The sequence below is a fragment of the Euphorbia lathyris genome, chromosome 1 (assembly GCF_963576675.1).
Source record: "Euphorbia lathyris chromosome 1, ddEupLath1.1, whole genome shotgun sequence".
Taxonomy (NCBI): domain Eukaryota; kingdom Viridiplantae; phylum Streptophyta; class Magnoliopsida; order Malpighiales; family Euphorbiaceae; genus Euphorbia; species Euphorbia lathyris.
In genome coordinates, this window is record NC_088910.1 from 38,039,538 (window position 1) to 38,064,343 (window position 24,806).

The 24,806-nt window shown below is 34.0% G+C and overlaps 2 protein-coding genes across 4 annotated transcripts; one reads left to right on the forward strand and one right to left on the reverse strand.

Moving 5' to 3' along the window:
• Window positions 1-2,178: 2,178 nt before the first annotated feature.
• On the forward strand, window positions 2,179-7,055 carry LOC136228625 (exocyst complex component EXO70B1). Of its 3 annotated transcripts, none has more exons than XM_066017069.1 (2): window positions 2,179-4,412; window positions 6,765-7,055. In XM_066017069.1, exon 1 carries the CDS (start codon window positions 2,462-2,464, stop codon window positions 4,385-4,387), a length of 1,926 nt encoding a protein of 641 aa, XP_065873141.1. In that variant the 5' UTR covers window positions 2,179-2,461; the 3' UTR covers window positions 4,388-4,412; window positions 6,765-7,055. The 3 variants fall into 3 exon arrangements, with proteins under 3 accessions (XP_065873141.1, XP_065873138.1, XP_065873151.1); XM_066017066.1 differs by lacking the exon at window positions 6,765-7,055 and adding an exon at window positions 5,226-5,875; XM_066017079.1 differs by lacking the exon at window positions 6,765-7,055 and adding an exon at window positions 5,291-5,875.
• An 8,897-nt stretch (window positions 7,056-15,952) lies between these two features.
• On the reverse strand, window positions 15,953-19,017 carry LOC136228638 (SNF1-related protein kinase regulatory subunit gamma-1). The gene is made up of 6 exons (XM_066017088.1): window positions 18,736-19,017; window positions 18,468-18,640; window positions 17,679-17,849; window positions 17,288-17,563; window positions 17,037-17,200; window positions 15,953-16,487 (listed from the first exon to the last, which is right to left on the reverse strand). Exons 1-6 carry the CDS (start codon window positions 18,932-18,934, stop codon window positions 16,190-16,192), a joined length of 1,281 nt encoding a protein of 426 aa, XP_065873160.1. The 5' UTR covers window positions 18,935-19,017; the 3' UTR covers window positions 15,953-16,189.
• Window positions 19,018-24,806: the final 5,789 nt, after the last annotated feature.

Sequence of the window (24,806 nt, forward strand, 5' to 3'; positions counted from 1 at the left end):
AGAATTTGAGATTAATATTTTAAATTCGATGAAATATTTGCATTTTTTTTTGTCCAAATCCTACAAAATACAGTATAATTTTTTAACTTTTCTTTTGTTAAAAAAATTCACGTCTATTTATATTGTTATGATATGTTATTAATGAGTGATAAAATGACGCAAATATTAAGTGTAGATGATATTATCCATAAACGGAGACAGTTTAGTTAATTATTTCTCAAATTGACCAAACTTGACAATATTAGAGATAAATTTATTTTTTGTTATAAACATTAAGAGTAAAATTACATAATTTTAGGGTGTTTTTATGGTTACTTTGTTTTTACAAAGTAAAGCTTACTTTATTATTTTCACCATTGGATGATGGTGGACTTTAATTTAACAAAGTAAGTTTATCTAATGGTGCTAAAAACAAAGTAAAAGTAAGCATAGTCTAACCCTAATTTTAGATATTGTGAATAAAATTGCTTATAATCGTAAACATGAGTATTTATTATTATTATTATTATTATTATTATTATTATTATTATTATTCTGTTTTTAAAAGAATATAAAGTAAAAGGGGTCAAAAGTCTAAGAGCTGAAAATTGAGTTGTGATGATGTAATAAGGGAATGAGGAAAGATTGGTGACCGAGTCCTCCCACTTAAGACTCAGAATATTCAGGAAAGACGCCAATTTAGAAACTTCGCCGATCCCTTACTTCTCACTTTGACTATGTCCGGTCCAACTCAGTTTACCGTGTGTTCACATACCAATTTCAAAACCCAAAAATAATCCTCAACTCTTTAATTATTTTAATTTTACTGGATTAACTTTATTTTTATTTTATTAATACATTTAATTTCTTATCATTTACTTTTTTTTATTACATTAAATCCGTGTTTTTTTTAATAGAAAGAATAGAAGCATCCCGGAATAGAATGCCTCAAATGAATACAGGACTAGACCAGTAAATAAAAGAATTAGTTAGGAACGAGTATTTCTTGTCATTGCATGAACTGCCCCGTTCGCTAACCTTGATGCAAACTTCACCTTAAAACTCGGGTGAGAAAAAAGGAGATCTTTGATATCCCTAACAATTTGACCTAACTCAGTAAGGTCTCTACCTTGTGTTTGGATCGCATCCAACACAATTTTAGCATCGCTTTCAAAAATTACTGAACTATATCCTAAAGACACAATCCAACCTATACTTTCCTTAATCGCTATTGCCTCCGCCATTTTCACGGAAGCCGTTCCTATCATGTGAGTGTTGTATCCTTGGATGAAGTTACCCATACAGTCGCGTAATATACCTCGTGCACTGATAGCATCATCACTTTGAAAGATCGCAGCATCTACATTGCATTTTATAGAACAATTCGGAGGTGGCATCCAACGGGTAATAGATGTTTCTCTCATATCACTGCCCGGGTTTGTCTGTCGCCTTTCTAGCACCAATCGAGAGGGGTGGTCCTGGCTCCTATCATGTGTTGCTGCTGTTTCTATCGGTCCGTCGCTTGGACACTCAAGTATGCCGGAACTGCTGCCAACGTACTGCGGAGCTGCTGTAGCTGCGGGCTGCACCTCACACCGTCTAGCAGATGCCGCCTGTTCTTGTTCAGTTTCAATTCCAAACACGTCTACTGTCAACTCGTCATTTAATCTAATCAGTTTTTCAACATTTAATGTAATTATTCATTCCATTTAAATCTAAAATTTTATTTTCTTATAGGTCCGAATAATTTTTTTATAATTACTCTACACCACATAATATATATAACCAATTATTTTTAAATTATTAAAAAATATAAATTTCGAACATCAATAAATTAAATAATATCATATTAATAAACTTTTATATTAAAAGCTAATTTTTTTTAATTATCAGATATTTAACTTGACTAAAAAAAAAAGAAAAAAAATATACATATGCAAAATGTGAAAACAATATTACGATGCATCCTTTTCTGCAATTAGATAGTCAATCAATGCGTGATAAATTATATTTTAATATTTTATTACAGGTGACCAAAAATATCTTAATTTAGATTCTTTTTTTATATATATATCTAATTTGGATATGTCTTAATTAATGAAGGTCAGAAAGAAAGATGGGCCCATAAATAAGCCCAAGAAAAAGCCCAAATGGAAACCGCAGGGAAAATGACTGTAGAAACGAGTAGATGAGTAATTAGGACGATAAGTCTTCCTTTTCCATGGCTATTACCTTCCTTTTTCGTTAAGACTTACTACAAGTCTTCAAACCTTCTCATCCATTTCCCTCTCCGCCTTCAACAATTTCCCAAAACACTCTCTTTCCTTTTCCTCTAGCAAAACCCATTTCTTCTCAATCATAAATGCATCTGAAGCTTGTAAATTTCTTCTTCTGCTAATCCACTTTCTTTAATTTCCCCAAATTTCCCTCCCTAATTGGGGATTGGACCTCTTAAACCCTAAAAATTGCGAATAACGAGGATATGACCACCACTACAACCACCAGTCTTGGTGGCGGCGCCGACGATCGGGTGATGGCTACGGCGCAGCAGATCGTCAAGAGCCTCAACACGCCCAAGAACGTTAGGGAGGATATGCTTCTGATCTTCTCCAGCTTCGACAACCGCTTATCGAATATTACCGATTTGATTCAGGAGGAGCCTAATTCGCAATCCAGATTTGATACGGCTGAGAGGGTTATTCTCCGTTGGGATTCTCCCCACCACTCTGCTCCCTCGTGGGAAGATTCGCCGGAACAGGTTGGTGAGTATCTTGGTGCTGTTGACGATATTCTTGACATGTTGGATGAACTTTCGGTTCGGTCTGATAACGAAGTCATCGACCGGGCTGAGACCGCTGTTCAGGTAGCTATGTCGAGGCTGGAAGATGAGTTTCGTCATATCTTGATAAGGAACACGGTTCCTCTTGATTCGGAGCGGTTGTACGGATCAATTAGGCGAGTTTCACTATCTTTTGTATCTAATGATGGTGAGATTGATGATGAATTTGAGAGTTTCGCAGAGGTTGATAACGAAAGCAGATTTTTTCATGAGCGAGGAGGGAGTTTGGGTGATGATGTGTGTGTGGATTTGATAAATGGTGATTCTGTGGAGGAACTGAAAATGATTGCAGAGCGGATGATTCGATCTGGGTATGAAAAGGAATGTGTTCAGGTGTATAGCAATGTTCGTAGAGATGCTTTGGATGAGTGTTTAGTGATTTTGGGTGTTGAGAGACTCAGTATAGAAGAGGTGCAGAAAATTGATTGGAAAACTTTGGACGAGAAAATGAAGAAATGGATACAAGCTGTGAAAATTGGGGTAAGAGTTCTTCTAACCGGGGAAAAAAGGCTTTGTGATTACATTTTCAGTGGTTCTGATTCAGCTAGGGAAATTTGTTTCAATGAGACTGCAAAAGGTTGTGTGATGCAGTTGTTAAATTTTGGGGAAGCAGTATCTATTGCTAGGAGATCCTCAGAGAAACTATTCAGGATTTTGGATATGTATGATGCAATATCAGATGTTGTTCCTGAATTGGAGGGTATGATAACTGATGAATTCGTGTGCAGTGAGGCAAAGGGAGTACTTTCTGGTCTTGGAGAGGCCGCAAAAGGTACTTTTGCAGAGTTTGAGAATGCTGTAAGGAGTGAAACTTCTAAAAAGCCAATGCTCAATGGAGAGATTCATCCGCTTACACGTTATGTTATGAATTATGTGAAACTGCTTGTAGATTATAGCGGAACACTGAATTCCCTTTTGGAAGATGAAGAAGATGAATCTAGTAACCTTCAAAATGATGATATAGACACTCCAACTCCTATTGCAAGGAGATTGGTGGCTCTATTAACAACATTAGAATCAAATCTCGAGGAGAAATCGAAACTCTACGAGGATGGCGCGATGCAGTATATATTCCTGATGAATAACATTCTTTACATAGTGCAGAAGGTTAAGAATTCCGAACTCATCAAAACAGTGGGAGATCAATGGGTTCGAAAACGTCGCGGCCAGATAAGGCAATATGCCACTGCTTATCTTAGGGCAGCTTGGAGTAAAGCCTTGTCTTGTTTGAAAGATGAAGGAATTGGTGGAAGCTCAAGTAATGCATCTAAAGTGGCTTTGAAAGACAGGTTTAAGAATTTCAATGCTTGCTTTGAGGACATTTATAGGATTCAAACAGGTTGGAAAGTCCCTGATCCTCAGCTCCGAGAAGAGCTTCGAATATCGATATCTGAAAAGGTTTTACCAGCTTACCGTGCATTTATGGGGCGGTTTGGAAGCCAGCTAGAGAGTGGGAGACATGCTGGGAAATATATTAAGTACACAGCAGAGGATTTAGAGAATTATTTGCCGGATTTGTTCGAAGGGGCACCTCTTGTTATTCACCATATGAGAAGAAAAAGTTCATAGGATACAAGAGTGATTTCGTTATCAGGTAAGCATGCTTGTGAACTTAATCAAGGGTACAACAAGGAATGGTGTTCATCTATTTAATGTATCTGAATGGTATGCTTTTTTGTATTTGCTGGTGTTGATGTTTTAATCACAGGTTTCTGCGTTAGTTAAACGGTGCTCCTTTTATATATCATGTTAAGCTTTGTACATGTATTATAGACCATAGTCTTTTCTCCCTAATTTTGAAATATCTGGTTCATGTATTTTACTGCCATGAATCACCATCATCAACATTGAAGCATTGGTGGCTATACTTTTCGAACTCTAGCGGGCAATTTTCTTTGAGGTTTTTCCTTATCATGTTTTGTATTGCTGGTGTGATTTCTCCAAAACGTTTCTGATAGATGGTAGATTCGTTTGAGCTAAGAGTCCTTACTTTCGTTCATAAATCGTTCTTCTCCTTGCGCTAGATCCCAACAGTTGGGGTTGAAGCTTGGTGGTTATTGTCATTGTTGCTGTAAAATCGTGGTTGTCTTTGATGGAGTCTCATTTGACAGCGGTCTCAGACCGCATGCTATTTGATTTAGTTTCGTATTATGAATAATTAGTTACGGAAGATGTTTCAGTGTTTCTTGAAGGTTTCCTGTTTGATTAAACAGGATAAAGCCACAAATCACAATCTACCACTGCCTGATACTGTCATTGTCTCTAATATATTCTGAAATGCACCAAACCTAGTAGAGTTTGTTGTTGGTGATAAATGTAAATGCAAGAACTGCTTTCGGTGTTAACTGCGTGCTTTTTTCTTACTAATTAGATCAAGTTATTAATTTCTATTTCATACAATATGTAGTGTGTGTTTCAGAGAAACCGAAAATTGGAGAATCAATCAACCTTTGAAAAACTTGTATAATGCAGATGTGCCATTTGTTTAGTTGATCAATTCTTGTTCTGAGTTCATTTTGTAACTCATGATCCTCTGTTCCTGGAATAATCTGGAGGCTTGTTAAGCTTGAGCAGTGTGAAAATGGAATTGATTGAAGCATAGTTGAATGTAGATTTTGGTAGAATGTCAATTTTTGGAACTATAAATTTGAATCTGATGCAGTTTCTGAATTTTGTTCCTTGGATTTTGTTTCTGAGCATTGAGATCTAATCAGATGATCTTAAGGTTAATATTTCATTATGATTATGAACAAGGAATACCAATTGACAGGACTTTGTTAGCAATGAAAAAGATGTGATTTGGAGAATTGATTAATGTCGTATATGTAACTTAAACATAAACAATGTTGAGTCTGAAATTGTCTTTTTTCAGATGATTAAACATTTAAAAGTGTTATGCATCACATCACAGCAATCTATTTAAGAAGAAATTTAGTTTGCTCTTTCTATTACTCGACAAAGGGCCGTGGGATGGACAAGTAGCATTTATTATTCAATTAGTGTATTTTTCAACTTCTAACAAACGGCTTACTCAATAAAAATATTTTTTTTTGGCTATGTGAAGTTTTTGTTCTTATATGCAAAAATCAGTCATTTTCCAGGATAACTTGATTGAAATTAAAAACAAAATTTAATGATTTTATTGAAATAAAATAAAGGTGAATGGCATTACTATAATCTAAATTTGGGTTAATACACATATTTGCCCCTGTGTTTTCGCGGAAAAACAGATTTACCCTTAAATTAAATAAATCTATAAAATTATCTCTGAATTTTCCATAAACCTATAATCATACCCAAATCTGACGGAGCTGCTAAACGGCGATGACATCAAACCTTCTTGTCTCTAAAAAAAATTGGATGACGACAATCAAAATTCATTTGGTTTCTTATTGTTTTCTATTGCTATTGCTTTTGGATTAATTAGGAGGTTTAGACGCCATTTTATTAGGTTGATTGAGCTTTTATGAAAATGAATTTTGATCAATTTGTTCTTCTAACTTGCTTTTAATCGAAATTGAGTGCATATTTTTTTTTCTGTTTGTGATTGGTTGTTCTTTTCTGAAGTTTTTCTGGAAGGTTTGATGTCATCGCCGTTTAGCAGCTCCGTCAGATTAGGGTATAATTACAGGTTTATGGAAAATTCAGGGATAGTTTTGTGGATTTATTTGATTTAAGGGTAAATCTATTTTTCCGAAAAAACACAAGGGCAAATATGTGTATTAACCATCTAAATTTCAATGAACATCGGTGCAATAAAAGTTATAATATAATTATATTTTTATTAAAAAATTAAAAAAAGAAAAGAAGAAAAGGAAAATGAAATATGTGATTGTAGCTAGGAAACCTCAAATTTGATTCGTACTAAGTACACATAAGAGATAATGAATTTTAACCGTGACTAAATTCGGAATTTTTATTTTATTTTATTTTTTTTCTCAAGCAGGATAAAGTGCAGCAAGTTAAAAGTAGAGGTGATTCCAAGGAAAAATGAGAAGGATAAGAAAAATGTGCAGACGGAGTCCCCATCCGATGAATGAAATGGGTAGGGGGTACTGTCTGAGCGCGACCACGTTCCTGATATATAGGTTGCAGTTGCAGATGGAACGTGAGTTATCCTTTCAACAACGTGCTATGTCTTGTCTCTAACTTGTATATTGTCCATTTCAGACACAGACACAGACAAGTTACATCAACCAACCGTTAGCTCACACCCATGCCATGAAATCCAACACTACCAGATGAATCTTTCTTGTCTTTTTTTGGGATGGACGGACGGACTTTACCTTCCATCCTAATTCTCACTTTCTCTCTTTTCAATATTACTCCATAACATTACAGTTTTTCAATTTTATGTTGGGAAATTATGCATTTTTATTATTTATCCTTCATTTAGAGAGGAAAAGTGAGAGGAAGGAATAATTACTCAATTGTTCGATTTCTTAATCCAAGACTCATCTGACACACATTTTAAGTGGATCTTCTTCTAATTAAAATTTTCTACAGACACTAACTCAAATTCAAAATCTAATTTAAACGATTTGAAACTCTTAACTACTCAAACCGTCTTAATTTGGTAATTAGTTCATCTAAAAGAGTGTTAAATAAAATAATCTTTATTATATAATGGCATTACACTCATTTTGGTCTCCAAACTAAAGTTTCAAAATCAATTAGGACCCTAAACTATCAAAATCATCAATTAGGTCTCTGAACTAAGCAAAAATTATCAATTGAGTCCTCATCTTCTCCTAAAATCAGAAACTGTGACTATTTGATATAGACTGTAATAATCTTTGTGTTGGTTCAAAATGGATTTAGGGAAGATAGTCTAAAAATGTTCAACCGAATGATTTTCGATGAAGCCTCAATTGAAAATTTTTGTTTAGAATGAGGACTCAATTGATGATTTTGTGTTAGTTCAGGGACCTGATTGATGATTTTGATAGTTTAAGGTCCTAATTGACTTTGAAGTTTTAGTTTAGGAATCCAAGTGGATATTATGCCTTATATAATCTATATTATAAAAATAATAATTGTGTTATAGAGATAGTATAAACCTAATTGTGATTATAAAAAAAAATAAACCTAATTGTGAATATGCTTTATAAATGGTATTGGCTTACTAAAATTCATATGACATACCTACAAGGAAGTGGATGAGAATGGATAATTAAATCTCTTCCCCTTTTTTTGTCCTTATCTCCTTAGAATTGTGGCAGATAAGGAAGGCTGAAGTTGGGTTTTAAGTCACCCTCCATTATATGAGTTATTTTGTTTTTACATAGAACCTATTTTATTTTATTTTATTTGCAGGCCTTTCTTTTGTTCCTATACACAGGTTACAGGCACCTAGTTGTACTCAAAATTATATATAGAATTATAAGTACATCTTTTCACTAGTTATGTGGGAAAATTTTGGGAGCAGATTTGAAAAGAAGATATCATGTGAAAATCATTAAAGGAAGGGTAGAAATATTGTAATTTTACTCTAATGTCTAATTTAATCTGAGTTTTTCGCAAAATCCTAAAGTTTAAATACGTACAACTTCATTTTCTACTTATAAAGTTGAGAGAATTCTTACGCTTGGAATATATGTAGGGATGATGTTGGGAATACATCATCTGATATGACCATCTCGATTTGATTTGACATGTACTAATTTTAAGTTTCGCAAATCAAGATGACAACTTTTAGGTGTCAATATGCCTATCACATTGGTCAATGTATCATTTCATTATTGTTCTTAGTTGGGGCATGTGATTGGTTCACGTGCCATATCTGATTATTTGCTTATTATTAGAGGTTTCATCCGAAGAAGAGAGAGAAAACAATATTGACGAAGGCCTCCAGAGTTAATGATTTGGAGAGGTTAGTGGGATAACGTGATCCCAATATATATTAAGACTCACTTGGATACCCTCTAAAAGAAAGACGAAGAGATCAAAGCCCTCAATGATGAGGAGGAGAAGAGTCACAAGGCTATAAATTAGTTAGATTCAATAGGGATGCCTTGGAGGAACATTTGAAGGCACTTGATCAAGAGTTGGCCAACGATAAGGATAAGGTGAGGGAGGCGAAGACTACTCATGATCGACTGCAAGCCGAGGTGAGTGAGTGAAGGAGGAAGATGCTCACTTACTACTTGACCATGATGTTGAGAAGATGCAGGCCATACAAGATGCTAGGGACATCAAAATATGAAGGCTCAATCGTTATCAGACCAAGGTACTACATCTTGTAAAGACCGAATATCCTAATGCTAACTTTGCTTATTGTGCAGATATATGGCCGATGGATAATGATAAGGAGGCCGAGCAGTTCCCTTTAGAGGGAAAATTTCCTTAGGCACACCATTGTAATAATTTTTTTTCTATGTATTTGTTCTTTCAATAAAATATAATTATCGTCATTCTTGTGATCTAAGTGTTTAAATGATTTTATTAAGTTTTTACTTCGGTTTATGATTGTGATCAAAGCTTTCATCAACCTTAATCAAATTGTAACCCAAAGTGCTTACTTATATGATTGAAGTTATTTAGACTGGTCTTTGTTAAGAAAGTAGCAAGTTCAGAATTTCATTTACAATGTAGATTGAGATCCTTTTAGCCTACATATAATCGACATTTAGTAATCTAAGAAATATTCTGAACACAAACTATGATAATATTTCTTCTTATCTAAATTACAGAATGGTCAACTACTTGGAAGTAGGACATAGGAAAATAAAAATAAGAAGGAAATACTTCTACTGGTAGTACTTCTGTAGTTCAACTATGTTCAATATTTTGGGAATGGACTTGTCTATGAGCTTTTTCAGCTGATATGTGTGTGAGTTAACACATTCTTGGATTTCAAAATAACCTTCCTAGTTGCAAGCCATCTTCTCTCGTCCTTGTATGAATCGTGAGGCTTCGGTCCTTTGAAGGACTAGGCCCCCCATATGGAATTAGCATGGGCGAACCCTTTTATCACGTTCATTCATTACCGATAAGCAACCATTGTTATTGTTGCATGATCTGGTTTCTCTTCTAGCAAGTTCAAATGCTTTTGTAAGTTTCCTTTATTGTCGGCCACTGAGTAGTACACCACTCTGGGACTTGAGGCACTGATTTCCACTGGGACGAAGGCTTCAATTTGACAAGTGAAAATGATATTCTTTTGGTGGCTGTTCGTAGAGTCATTCGGTATGCCCAAAGAACAATGTACAACTCATCTACCCATGAGGATTTGACATTTTCAAGCCTCTTCTTCAAGCTCTGGGCTATAGTCTGGTTTGTGACTTCAACCATCCCGTATGATTGAATATGGGACACAATGGTGAACATAAGTTTGATGTGAAGTCTCCCACACTATTCCCCAAAGGTGACACAGTTGAACTAAGTGTCATCATTTACGATGATCATGTGAGGAATATCGAACCTGATAATGATGTTTTTCTCAAGGAAAGCAATTGTATATTTAGGGGTGATTGCTGACAGAGGTTATGCCTCAACCGAATTATTAAAGTATTCAACGATTATGATAAGGTATTTTTTTAACACTAAGATTCGGTGAAAGCACACACCAAATTGATGATGGCTGGATGATTTATGTACCAAGAAAACAAACCTCTCGTAGGATGCATCCGCTTGATAAGCCATGAATTTTTGGAATCGGTCCTCTATATCTTGGGCCATTTTGGGCCAATAGAAACCCTAAAGTCGAGCCTTCCATACTAAATATTCCTTTACCTCATAGCCTTCTTTGATGCCTTCATTGATTTCTGGAAGGATGTATTTGCCTTTGGTGAACCCAACACATTTAAGCCATGGGTGTATGAAAGACCTTCAATAGAGGGTGTTGTCAATAACTAAGTACGAGCCCAATTTCTGAATGATATTAAATTGTTTATTTTTGTTCTCTAGTAAGGTACCCGTTGTTAAATAGAAGAAAATGGGAAAGAACCATTCATCACTTAAACTTGTTACTAGTACCTCAAGATTGTGAATGTTGGTTTAAAAGATGATCTCTATATTGCATAAAGCATGGAATTCACAGAAGGTGTCGTTACTTCATTGTACAAAAGGCTTAAGCTTCAATGAATACTTAATATGTTGTCGTGTCTTTTCAAACCGATACAAAGACTTCTTTCCAAGTGTTACAATGTGAATAGATGTAAATAGTTAACAATCATAGTCAATAATCAATAATCAATAAGTGTAAATTCATTATCTTTTATTAGTTTTCATTGTTTAGCATTTTATCTGTTGTATAAATACTTATAGCTTATCAGTTAAAAAATAGAAGAACATTTTCCAATCTCCCTATTATTCTTTACACTAGGTACCATTAAGGGGTGCAAAGTCTTATTCCAAACATTTCCGCAACCTTCCTCGATCTCTTTCTTAGTCTGTATGCATGGTCTTATAGGCACCCTCCACCATTTTTTCCTTCAATAGTGGGTTAAGGCGATGTCCATCATATCTCACAAAGTCCTTAGACCTTCTCATGAGGTACAAGAATGATCAGGGCATTTAAATGGCGAGATATTTGGACAAATAATTTCTTCGATAATTGGCTGCTATAGCATCAACCATTCATCGATGTTGAGGTGCTGTATTTGAGTGGAAGTCTTCTAAAAATTTTCACCCACACATGGAGGGTTTCTATCTGATCTTGGACCAAGTAGTTGAGATCTTGCATGGTCTTATACTCCAATATGTAAGTTATGAAATGCTATGTAAACTTAGTGGCCATCTGGTTGAAGCTCCAGATGGATCCTATAGGGATATGTTCAATATGTCATTACTTCCTTCAACGTGGTGGGTAAAAACTTGTATATGACGGTATTTGTGGTCGTGGTAGTCTCTAGTTACCTTCAGAAATCCTTGGCATGGATTGTGGGATCCCCCAATTCTTCATATGCTTGAGTAAATGATATTTGACACCGTGGGTGTATTGGTTCCTCTAATATGCGAGCATAGAAAAGGGAGAAAATGTTTATAACTTCTGGGATGTGAGCACTGATCCCTGCACCCATCATGGCACTTTCAAGTTTTTGGTTCACTTCTTCATTGATGAGGTTAAACATATCCTTTTTGTCCATCGAGATTTGAGAGTTTGTTTGGCTTGTAAGGGGAGTCTTCTTCCGAGCGTACAATAGCCTCGAGGGGATCTTGACTCAGCAGATGCCTTGCAACGGGTTTCTCCCTTGGGAGAAGCAAACTTCTTCTGACATTTCCTTCCAAATTCTCCCACTAGAGTCAGAGAATACCGTTGGTGATCTAGAAAGTCGACATCGATGTTTATGAGGTTTATGCTCTCGCTCCCTGGACCGTTTTCTAGGATTCGTAGTTTTCATGTGTGTGCGACCTCCTTCTTGGACAACCATAAACAATATGGTGTCCGGTAGAGCACGTTGCAAATCCCTGGTGGTATAAGAGGTTGATAATTGTATTTCCTAGCTGAAGTTGGGCTTCCACACATTGCATCTCGATAGAATGTCCCCCCTTAGCTTGTTCACAGTCTCCTAAACTATTTCGACATTGTATATAAGTTGTTTGGTAATACCATCAAAGAATTTCCTTCTTTTCGGGTCCAGAGAGCCTAAAGACTCATTCGTGTCCTAAAGACTCATTCTTGTGTTGATCTAACTCAGAGGTTAATGCTTGGAAAGTGATAGGCATTCCATTAGCATCTAGAGGCGTTTTTGGTTCTTGTGGAGATTTAGAATTAAGAGGTGGGAGGTTCTTGTGGGGTGGGGGGTGTAAAGTAAAGGAAGAGTTAGTATAGACTATGGAATCTCTGAATTGGATCCTTTTTATTTCATCATTGTTTTTAGTTGGGACGGGTTATTGGTCTATATGGCATATATAATTACTCCCTCTGAAATTTGACGTTTTGGAAGTGAATTTTAGTTCCATATTGTTTGACGTTTCACACTAATTCATGGCACTTAATTATTAATTTTCCATCTATGCCCTTATTTATCTCAACGTTTCTCAAAGTAATCTTACTCCAACTTTTCAACTTCACAATTAAAGAGACCAATGGATGGCCAAACAGACCAATAAATTCTATATATATATCTCAAAACCTACCATAAAGTTCAGACTTTTTCTATAATTTAATAAAAAACTAATGGAATATAAATAGCCGTCAGATTTTTTCCTTAATTAAGGAGGACAAATAAATCTTTTTCTCTATAAAATACATTCATTAATTACAATTCTTAATCTGTGTGTAAATTCCTTAAACGTCAAACATTATGGAATTACCTAAAATTTTGGATAAGGACCAAATTTGACCCAACGTTTTTGGAAATGTAAATTTGATATTAACGAACAAAAGGTTACAAATTTATCTCTAACGTTTTCAAACAATATCAATTTTATCTCTATCAGACGTTCCAAACATCAATCATGTATAAGATATTTAGTGTGTTACTAACAAAGTTATAAAAAAAACATGTTAAAATACTGATATATTAAGTCTACCAAATATAAGTTAATCACATATTTTTTTTATCAAAGTGCCTAAATGTTTACTATGTTACTAATATAGTTACAAATAACCCAATAATTACCTACCCTATCTGATTTAGTGTGTGACGAATTTAACGAGTTAGAATTTAATAAATAATTAATAATTTTTTTTAAATTGACATAGAATTAACACGTAAATATTTGAGTTGGGTTATGATTAACATGTTAACTCGAAATGATATTAGTATATGAAATTATTATTATTATTATATTTTCTCATGTTTTTACATATTACCTTAATTATATATGTTTTAATGTAGCAATTAGTATAGATAGTACAATTACATATGCCCCTGCAAATGATATTAAATCTACACTCACGTGATTGGATTGACACAATATTATTGGACTTGGATTATATTTGACCCTAATTCGATAATTAGGAAGACACGAACACAACGTTAACCCAATAATTATCGACCTCATCTGATTTATACATATGGCATTAGGATTAGGGTTTGAGTGTGTTTAACATTTAGGAAGATAACCTAACCTAACATGTCCCTAATATTAAATTAGGTATCTTGTTAGTTATTATGCAAAGGAAAGTGATAACATTGGAATAACCGTTGACTTTTGTTAATACTTGACTTGGCTTGGAATAAGGGAACATGTCGCAACCTGGGTGGCATTTGACATCGCCTACATTTACAAAGCTTCTTATTCTATCTTAACTTCAACAAGGATTCGTATTTTACGTCAGGGTTTACAAGGAGAAGCTGTAACTACCAATCGCGAGATTCGGTGTCGGGATTAACAGTTTGAAAAGCCAGGTTTCAGAATTACACACGATCAGATTACACACGATACAAAATCGATATGTAATTGTAGTATTTGGATATAACTTAACGGATATTTGGTATGTTTGGATTGACATGAAATTAACAGGTAAATTTTTGAGTTTACTGAGTTAGGATTGACGACTTAACGCGAAAATGATCAAAATTACACAAATATTTAAAATAATTGACATATTCTCTTATACTTTTATATGTCACTTTAATTAATAAACCTAATTATTAAATACAATTTGAACATCTCATAGTTTTATATGAGATCCTTAGGGCCCGTTTGGTAAGATGTAATGGGCTTTGTAATGGAATGCCCATTACATTGAAGGGTCATTACCATGTTTGGTTGCACTTTAAAATTTTGTTGTAATGGAATGAGAAATCCATATATTAAATTTTGTTTAACAACTATTGTAATCCCCATTACATAAAAAAATGGATTGAATTCTCATTACATCCAACAAGTAATCCTAATTTTTATCTTTAAAGTTTCATCTAACCTCTCATTTGTCAAATCTCACTTCTCATCATTCTCAAAAACGCAAAAACTAGAAAACCTAAAAACCTAAAAACGAAAAAAAAATGAAAAAAATGAAGAATGAAAAATAAGAAAATGAGAAAATAAATAAAAAACGGTAAAAATGGAAAATGAAAAACGAGAAAAATATAAAAAAAAAATACTATGAAACCACGGAAAATTATATACCAATTTCACGATTTTCATGTTTTTTTTTTGTTGATTTTAATTATGTAAATAAAATTTTGCGATTATATTTAACTAAGCAAACATAAGTAATGTAATGCTAATTACATTTCATCATTTTTTTAACCAAACATGGTAATGGAATCACCATTCCATTCCATTACATTACAAGTTTGATTACATTACAACTTTGATTACATTACATTGCATTACGTTATACCAAACGCACCCTTAATAGAGATTTTAGATGGTCAGGGCTAACCTAATCCAAAAATGACATACCGTATTTATGAAACAAAATTCATACTAACCGATTAGGTTAACACAATTATAACACAAATTTTGTTGAGTTGCGTTAGGATCGATTGATTTGACATTAGCTGGAAAATTAACACGACACACCTAGGCAAAATATAAGAACTTTAAACCCGATAATTGCCACACCTGCAAAATATAAGAATTTTTAAACACAATAAAATTGTCTAGTAATAAGGTTGATAAGGGACAATATTAGACTAATTGAATTTGATAATAAATTTTTTCCAAAAAAATTGCCCCTCTTTTCTACAAGGTGTTTTCACCATTAGTAGTATCAAGGTGAAAAGTCCGAGTAAAAGAATGGTCCTACAAGATGGTGATGGAACGAAAATGAGCCGAATTTTACATTGAAAATAAAAATGGAATCATGAGACTTATCAACGAGTGTTTCCAATACATAAAGATGTGTTTTAAAACCGTGAAGAGTTGGATCAAAGGACAACCTGTCTGTTGCTTTGAATTGAAAGAATTTTATGAAATCTAACATTATGCCTATATGTTCCATATCCTCTACTCTGGAGATATCTCAACAGTTTAACAAAAGGAAAATTTTGGCAATGCCCCAAACCAAACTCTGTTTGCAGCGAACAGTATACCGACCTGCATAACTTTGACTCTCCTGGACCACACTGGTACCAGACCGCTCAGATTGCGCCACTGCTGACATGGTGCAATCTGAGCAACCGATACAACTATCTCAACTTTGCAGATATTCACAGAACAATAACACTAAATCTAAAACACAAATGGTTTTTCTTTTAAATATCTTGGTTGCAAGGTCAGGCTCAGCATTGATGAGGACAAAACTAAACAAGTCAAATTCATTCATTTTGCAGTAAAAAAGGCAGCTCGCATTCGTTTTTTTTTACATGTACAGAAAATGGAGCACCATCAAACAAAAGAAAACTAGTTACATTAAGCTCACCATATATTACAGTCTTACATTACACTTTCTTGATGGCAAAGGATGATCCGAAAAAGATGAGCAGATACAATCGAAAAATGTGGTCGATCATATGGACACAACTGGACCTAAACGCTACTATTGTGGGGCAACGGCAATACTCCATCGAAGAAATCACCAAAATAGCCACGGGGCTCGTGGACGAGCCTTGAGATGATGTCCCTCAGCGTGATCACTCCTTCCAGATTCCCATCATCATCCACAACATAAATCCTATGGATTTTTGTGGAATCAAGCTTCATAATCAATTCTTTAACAGAATAGTCTTTCGTGCAAGTAACCATGCCATTCAGCATTGGTGCATTCTCATGCTGTTCCTTCAGATAACTTCTTACAGCTGTCAAAAAGTTCTTCGCTGTTATAGACCTGAGAAAAATGCCGTATCAGTATCAGATGAAAATAAACTGATGCATCTGCTACGGATTTCACATACCAATAATACATAAGCATGATGGTCATAAATCTCCTAATTTTTTTTATGACACGATGTCTTTGTCAACATAGGCAAAGCCATAGGAAAGCAGGTCTATGATCCCGGAAGTCAGATATCATGATTAACAAGAGAACTGCTCCAAGCCTAGTCCCCCAAAAGTTTTTAGCTATGCCATTTTAATTCATTATTTTGACTTATTTAGGCATTTTCCTTCCAAAATATGAAGTATGTAGAGTGTACATGATATATCACGACGTCAAGTTTACACACAGCAAATTGTTTAGATTCTATGCTTAGTCTTACAGATCAGAAGGTCTCATATCAGTTTAAGTACCAGCCATTATCACTAGCAAGTTCTCTATACAAAATAGTACATCAATATTGTCGCATGTATTGTAAACTTCAATGGTCGAAACTAAAGTACTTCTAATTATACAGAGGCAAAATTAGGCAGAATTATGATGTAAGAGGATGTGGCAAACCTATAATCATGGTAGATTTCTGGTGCAGTTAACAAGAAATGAACATCTCTTAGACTTATATTGCCTACAGCCTTGCTGCCACCGCTTTCAACAACAGGAACTCCTCCAATCTTTTTTTTTCTCATCAGCTTAAATGCCTGGAGCACTGGTTCATCTTCATTCACCTATCAAATCACCATTTGAAAGTATATCAGCAACCAGCAGCTAAAAAATCCATGCTAAGAATAGGTTAACAAAGAAAAGAGACGAACTTTGGTGATTTGATTACAAGACATGGGGGGAAGTCCAATTTCTGAAAGTTTCTTCTTCCCCCAACTTTCAAACCATTGAAGGCCTGCACATTCTGCTAACATGTGGATAACAGCAGATTGTGTAATGATGTTCTCAATCTTTCCTTCGCCGAGATTGACCACCGGAACACTCTTCATTTTGTACTTTGAAAGCAACAAGAGCATTGTCAAAAAGGAATTCGATTCCTGTAGAGCAAGAAAAGGTGCCCACCGAAATGACCCCACGATGTCTCGAACCTGCATGCTCCAAGATTAAAACCTTCAAGTATACACAGAATTTAGAAAATAGCAAGACAAAATTCAGGGATCAGAATAAATAAAAACTAAATTATCATAATGTAAAAAGGATAACCTTTGTATCTTTATAGAATTCAGAAGAAGTCAAAGACTCAAAAAAATTTCCAGATGTTGCTGAAGCATCTTCAGGGCCTAAAGCCCCAAGCCCTGTAGCATTAGTCATTCCATTGGCTTCCACTGCAAGAGCTGCCCCAGATTTTGTACTTCTAGGGGATTGAGGTTCGGACTGAAATGAAAGTTTACGATCAGATCAGCCGTGCAAAGACACTATATCCAAAAATCTCCATCCAAATCATTGTTATCCTAATCTTTTTGTCCAACTAAAACAACAGAATTTAAAATCTTAGTACAGCATAATTTAATCAAAATGGTCCACTCAAGTCAACATACTATCAAAATATAGCATGAAGCTATTCCAATGATTTGTTCCAAGAAAAATGGATTCCACCTTCAATGAAGACAAAAAGCAAATGTTTTCAAACACTTTCTAGTAATTTCATTCAAACAACTTGTCATTTTCCAATCTGATTCCTAATTTTTCTAGCCAAACAGAAGCAAATTTTGGTGTGCAAACAAAGAAATTTCACTTGTATTTGAGAAATTCATACAAGACAAGGAATATATTCACAAACAAACCGGGCTCCTAAATCTCATTTTAATCAGGAAAGAAAGGTCATCCCCACTTTATGCAAAATGACAAACGAATAAATTAATCACGATCCTCACTGAAAACGATAAGGATTTGTGTTTCCCATCTTCGCAAAATGGAAAACATAATAGTAATTGATTAGAATTATCGGATTCAGTAGTTGTGAAAAGTTCAAACAATGAGGAAAAACAATACCTGATGCAAAATCCAGACTGCAATGCCGGAAAACTCAACAACGCCAAGGTATCTATCCATCCAAGAAGCATCCTCAGCCGCATCAACATCCAAAACAGGCGCACTTAGAATTTTATTATCCGCTAGAATTCTCACCGCATCTGGTAGACTCATGTCTGATCTTATCTCCACACCTAAATCCATCAATTCATATAAAATTACATCAATTCCATCAATCAATTGTCTAATTCTTACATTTATATCGATTATCCAGCAAAGAAAGAACAACCTTGAAAAGAAGGTGAAGTAGGAAAGGAGGAAACAGGGATGCTTTCAAAGCAAGCATTGAGCTTTTCAGTTGGACTCAACTGTGCCGCCTGTTCATCCCATAGATCCTCCACTTGCATCCCCAATCTCGCCTCAGGACTCTTCGGACTATCCCCTTGAATCGGAACATCACTTTCTTTAATCAACTGCAAATTCGCCATTTTCAATCCTTCTAAAAGAAATTCTCAAAAGATCAAAAAACAGAAATCTTCCCCTTTCCCTTTATTTCCTGTTCAATGAGTGTGCAAGCAGACAAATAATATATATATGAGAAGAATAATCGCCTACATCACATCCCACTGTAGTCGTCACTTGAGACCGTTAAAAAGATGAGGTTGGACAGGTGGGAAGAGGAGAATGGTGAGGGTACAGTGTGGGTGATGGAGTGGTCAACGCGTTGAACGGAGAATTCGGTTTTACATGCTTATCCTTGTCTGCGTCATTGTCTAATGATAAAAAAAGACACTGCTTATCCGAATGTTACTGACGGCCATTCGGAAAGAGGAGCGATCCTATGTGAGCGAGAGCGTGAATTCCGTACAGATTCAGGTGATGATCAGCCTGTGATTGTGACACGTGGATTCTCATTACTGCTACTTTTTGTGTGGGCCTAGCGAAAGGAACTTGCCTTATCCGGATAATATATTTGTCATCCTGATTGCTGTCTGCTAGTCGTTCCCGATTTGTGAGCAACTTGTAATTTATTATTATTATTTTCTTAAGTAAAAATTATGTTAACAAAGTGATAATTAATCGTTTATTATGTGTATTGGAATAATTGTAAGCATAAAGTAATGATATAATTTTATTTTGATGAAGTTATTTAGCTATTTTTTTTTAATTTTAATAATTTCAGAAAGAAAAAAAATCATTCAAATACTAAGATGGAAACATGTTAGAATTGATTGACTTTTTTTTTTTGATAGAATTGATTGACTTTTAAATGTCATAATAGCTATGTAATAAAGAAATATATATATATATATTTATTTATTCAATTTAACTGTTTAAAACTAGTAAGTGAAAGTTAAAAAATATATTTTGTTTTATCGTTGTTGGAGGGAAGATTTTGGCTGAACTCGAGCATGGAGTCATTCTGTTTTCTATGGTCTGCCACCAAATTTGACGTTGAAGGAATGTAGAGGTGGTGGGAGAAGTAGCGGTTGTCATTCCTAATTTGCTGGAGTTCTTCTTCTGGAAAGTTAAATTAATTGTTGAGAGTTTTACCGTTGATAGCTTTGCAGGTTCTATCTAAAGGACATTTGTTCATCTGTTAGGTTAGGATAGACCTAGTGAGGGGGTGGTGAAGTTGAATACCGATGGATCGTGTAAAGAGAATGGAAGAATTGGTGCCAGTGGTGTTTTAAGAGATGCTGGAGGTGCTTGATTGTCTGGTTTTGCTCAGAATCTAGGCTTTGGCTCTTCTTTTATTGCTGAGCTCTAGGGTATCTTTTCTGGACTTAGGATGGCAGAGGGTCTGGGGATTAGGAAGCTGCTCGTGGAGTCAGACAATCTCGAAGCAGTCAATTTAATTTCTGCTAAAAGGGCTTTGTGCTTAGGGAGCCAGAATTTAGTTAAGGCAATTAGAAGGATTTGCTCCTCTTTCGATAGTATCAACTTCTGCCATGTTTATAGAGAGCAGAATCGGGTGGCAGAACGACTTGCTACAGAAGGTCATAAGAGGGCTTTGGGTGTCTCGATTTTCTCGTCTTGCCCTAATTTCTTTTTGTCTTTGCTTTCGGAAGATAATGTAGGAGTTAGCTTTCCTATGCTAATCCCGAACTAACTTATTGTGATGTTTTGTTTTTTCCTTCTTTTCCCTACCAAAAAAAATATATTTTGTTTTTTCGATTGTCACGCAACATACACGTATAGTTGTCATATTATATTTAACAAATTGTTTCAATTAATTGAAATGAATTTATTATATAAATTTATTATTACTTTATTGAAATATATAAAATAAAATTCAATTACTTTATTTAGGATCTACACTTTCAAAAATAATTCAATTGATGACCTAATTTCAATTTAATATTTGTACTTATAAATTTGATCAATTAGAATCTAGAGCTAAATCTGTCAGATTATCTTTCCTATTTTTCTGTTGAAGGGTTGGTGGTGGATGATTGGTAGGAGTTAGTAATATTCCATATTTAGAAGAAGGGTATATATATGAGTTTTTGAGGGGTTACAAACCATATATTTTCCTTTTAATTTTTATCCTTTCAAATTAGAGGGTTTAAAAAAATTGAAATTTATTTAATAGAAGAATTCATGTTACAAAGTTACAGTTTTCAATTTATTTAATACTAATATTTCTTTTTTTAAAAAAAAATTCAAACTGCAACCTCTGTTCTTTACTTTGGGCATTTCAATAATTCTTATTGTTTATCATTGTTTTATAAAGGGTACATGTAGTATTTTTTTTATTACAAGTGCAATTCTGTGATTTGCAAAATTTTGTATTTTTTTATTTTGCCAAATTTAGCTGGTAACGATTTCAAAATGAAATTTTTTAAGAGTTAAATTATACTTTAAGCAACTTTAATTTTTTAACTTTTTAGGTTTGAGATCATTTAGATGTTTTTTTAAGTGAAAGAAAGTTAATGTTTAGAAAATGATGATTTTGAAAAATTAAAAATATGGTTTTATAGTAAATATGATACTAAACTGAAATTTTTTATTTTGAGATCGTTATCAATCAAATTTAATAAAGTAAAAAAATAAAAAAATTTGTAAAGCACATAATTATATTTGTAAAAAAAAATATACTTGTGTAGTTATCCATTTTATAAATCCTTCAAATCAAACAAGATAAAAGTATTAACATTTGTCAACACATACATATTAAACAATATTTTAATATAAAATTTATAAAATCATTGAAAATCTGATTTTATTTCCCTTCACTTTTTAACAAACCATTAAAAATGAAGTAATCTATGATTTTTATTAACCGATGAGATATCTAGATTATCCAATATGAGAACCTACATGGAGAATGGTCCTATACGTGCACTCTTACAATCAAAGTGAGAGAACAAAAAAGTTCGAACAGACAAAAGAGAGAAAAAACAAGTTTTCTAAAAGCTTTATATGGAAGATTTAAGGTTTTATCTAGGCTTAATACATCATTAGCATCGTGAAATTGTCTAAAAAACTTGATTGACTTTTTGAACTTTTAAAGTGTTCTAATAGTCTCCTGATATTGTATAAAATGTTCAGCTAGTCCCCTTAATTTGCATAAAATTTAATCAACTGATCATTCGGTTGCAAAAAAAATAAGTTAAATGAGGAAAATATATTGCACGCGTCTTAAAAAAAATTAATACAATCAAGATCGGGATAAAACGGTTGTAATATTAGAGAATACAAGGTTTATAGTTGAACAAGTAATAACTTCATTTTTACTCTATTCTTAAATTATGTAATGGCATTCTAAGACACGTGAAATACATCTTCCGCATTTAACTTACTTTTTTGCGACCGAGTGATCAATTGATTACATTTTACGCAAGTTTAGGGGGCTAACTGAATATTTTATGCAAGTTCAGGGGGTTAATGGAACACTTTGAAAGTTTAAGGGGCCACTCAAGCTTTTTGAACAAGTTCAATGGGCAAATGATGTATCAAGCCTTTTATTTATAGATGAAACATTAAGATGGAAAGACTTGAGTATCCCTAGATAGGGATGGCAACGGGTACTCTATCCGTGGGTACCCAACACTATCCGATCTTAATGATACTACCCGTACCCTGTATAAAAGGGTATGAGATGGGTACGAGATCAATATTGTGTTTTAGATGTAAAATGTGAGATTTGAACACTAACATTTTGTTCTTCGGCCATTAACTGATAGGGGTGAACATGGTCCGGTTCGGTCCAAAAACCGAACCAAACTGAATTGGACCAAACCAAATTACCTCTATTTTTTAGGACCAAATCAAATTACCTCTATTTTTTAGGACCAAACCAAACCAAATTATAATTCGGTTTGGTCTGAACCAAACCAAATTATTTTGGTCCGATCCGGTTTGGTTCATGTTTGGACCAAACAAAGTACTAGAGATTTACAACTACTTGTGCCTTAACTAACTAAACAATTATATAAAGACAATAATCATATGATTAGTTTTTCTTTTGTATATATAATTAGTTGGGAGAAAAAACATATTTAATTATTTTTCTTTTCTATACATAATTAGTTAATTAATTTAAAACTTTAAAACTAAAAGTAGTACATATTGTATTTCGGTTTGGGTTTATTCGGTTTTGGACCGGACCAAACTGAACCGAACTAAAAATCAAACTAGCTTAAAAATTAGGACCGAACCAAACCAAAATATAATTCGATCCGGTTTGGTCTGGTTTTTTCGGTCTGGTTTTTTTGATCCGGTTTTTTCGGTCTTTGGATTTTCGGTTTGGTTCTGCTCACCCCTATTAAGTGATATCACTAAGCTATTATTTTTATTGATTAAGGTTCAATTTGTTCAATTTTAGATGGATAATTTATTAAATTTATACTTTGTTAAATTTGTAATATTTTTTGTTTTATTTATTGATTCTTAGGTACCCGTGAATTAAATGGGACGAGTATGGGATGCAAAACATATACCCGTTAGGATAATTGGAAAGGTACGGGTAAGAGTTTGGAATTGACACTACCTACGGATACCCTACCCGTTGTCATCCCTAATTCAACTCATCTGTTTATCGTAGATGCGGGCCTTCTTGCCCCGTTGGAGGGTCATCGTGAATTCAAGAATGTTGCATCTTATTATTGGGGCTCTTGTGGGTCTGGGTCTGGGTCTGGGTCTGGGTCTGGGTTGATGTGCATGGACTCATTTGCCACATCATTAACTATCAGTTTTCAACAACCTATTTTAAATTGGTGTTAACTCACAATTGTCCCCTCAATAACATTTATAGAGGATATGTTTTTTTTTTTTTTTTTTTTTTTGCAATTATTTATAGAGGACGTTTTCCTCTTATGCTCATAACTTTAGTTCTTCGTCTCAATCATTTCTATATGAGCCATGAAATTTAAAATAATTGAAGGCATTTGATGCATCTCCCCAAGGGGTTCTTAATAATTGATACTCCAATATCTCATATAGATATTACAATGTCCCACCGATTTACAAAATAATTGGTACTCCAACCTTGGATTTTAGAGCATGATAGGAAAATGAACTCCCTAAAAAATTTGAACAAAAAATTGAGAAGATGATTTTGGATTGAAAATCCTTTAAGGAATTACAATGGTCACTAACCTTTTAAACCTTTATTTGCAAAGAGGTTAGAGAAGGTTAATTGAAGTAATTGATTGTTAAGTGATACGTGTTTTTATCACAATGTAATATTCCTATTACGCACAAGGTCATCAATTACAGTATAAAATGAAAGTCCAAATATCGATCCCCATGGAAATATAGATTAATTATATTATACTTGTTTAGATCTAAGCGAGTAAGGTAACCAAAGAGGTTTGTAAAGAGTTTGATTTGTAAAAACAAGTTAAATGTATTAAAGCAATAATAAAAACACAAGATGGTAAAGTATTGCTAATATGGTAAAACACACGGGGATAGACGACTCAATTAGGCCACAAATCAACTTATACATTCAATGGGCGTATTTAATAGGCACATAAGCAAGATATTCATAAGGCAATCTCGCCACATCTATGGTTAGAGAATTTTTATGCCATATCTCTATGTACTTTAATATTTAGTCAAATAAAACAGCACAGTGAATCAATGAGTAAATAATCTCTTATTCTACCTATTATCTATTTAGCTACATATTAACATCTCTATTGAACCTTTCACTAAACACCTTAGGCTTAGCTCTAAATGAGTTATTATTCTCTCGAAGTAACACCTCAAGAATATACAATATTAATGACCAATTAATATAACGACAACACTATGCTATTTTTTCCTTCAGATGAAACAAGATACATGACATACAGTTTTTCCTATCATCTGATTGTTTTTAGCGACAATTTATTTAAACTTTGTCATTTG

Bases quoted from the DNA above. Each gene is read 5' to 3' on its own strand.
- LOC136228625 (XM_066017069.1), top strand. From the start codon at position 2,462: ATGACCACCACTACAACCACCAGTCTTGGTGGCGGCGCCGACGATCGG.
- LOC136228638 (XM_066017088.1), bottom strand. From the start codon at position 18,934: ATGGCGAATTTGCAGTTGATTAAAGAAAGTGATGTTCCGATTCAAGGG. The intron at 18,641-18,735 runs GTTGTTCTTTCT...TGATGGATTTAG, and splicing joins TACTTCACCTTCTTTTCAAG to GTGTGGAGATAAGATCAGAC. The intron at 17,201-17,287 runs GTTCGTCTCTTT...GTGATTTGATAG, and splicing joins CTTGTAATCAAATCACCAAA to GTGAATGAAGATGAACCAGT.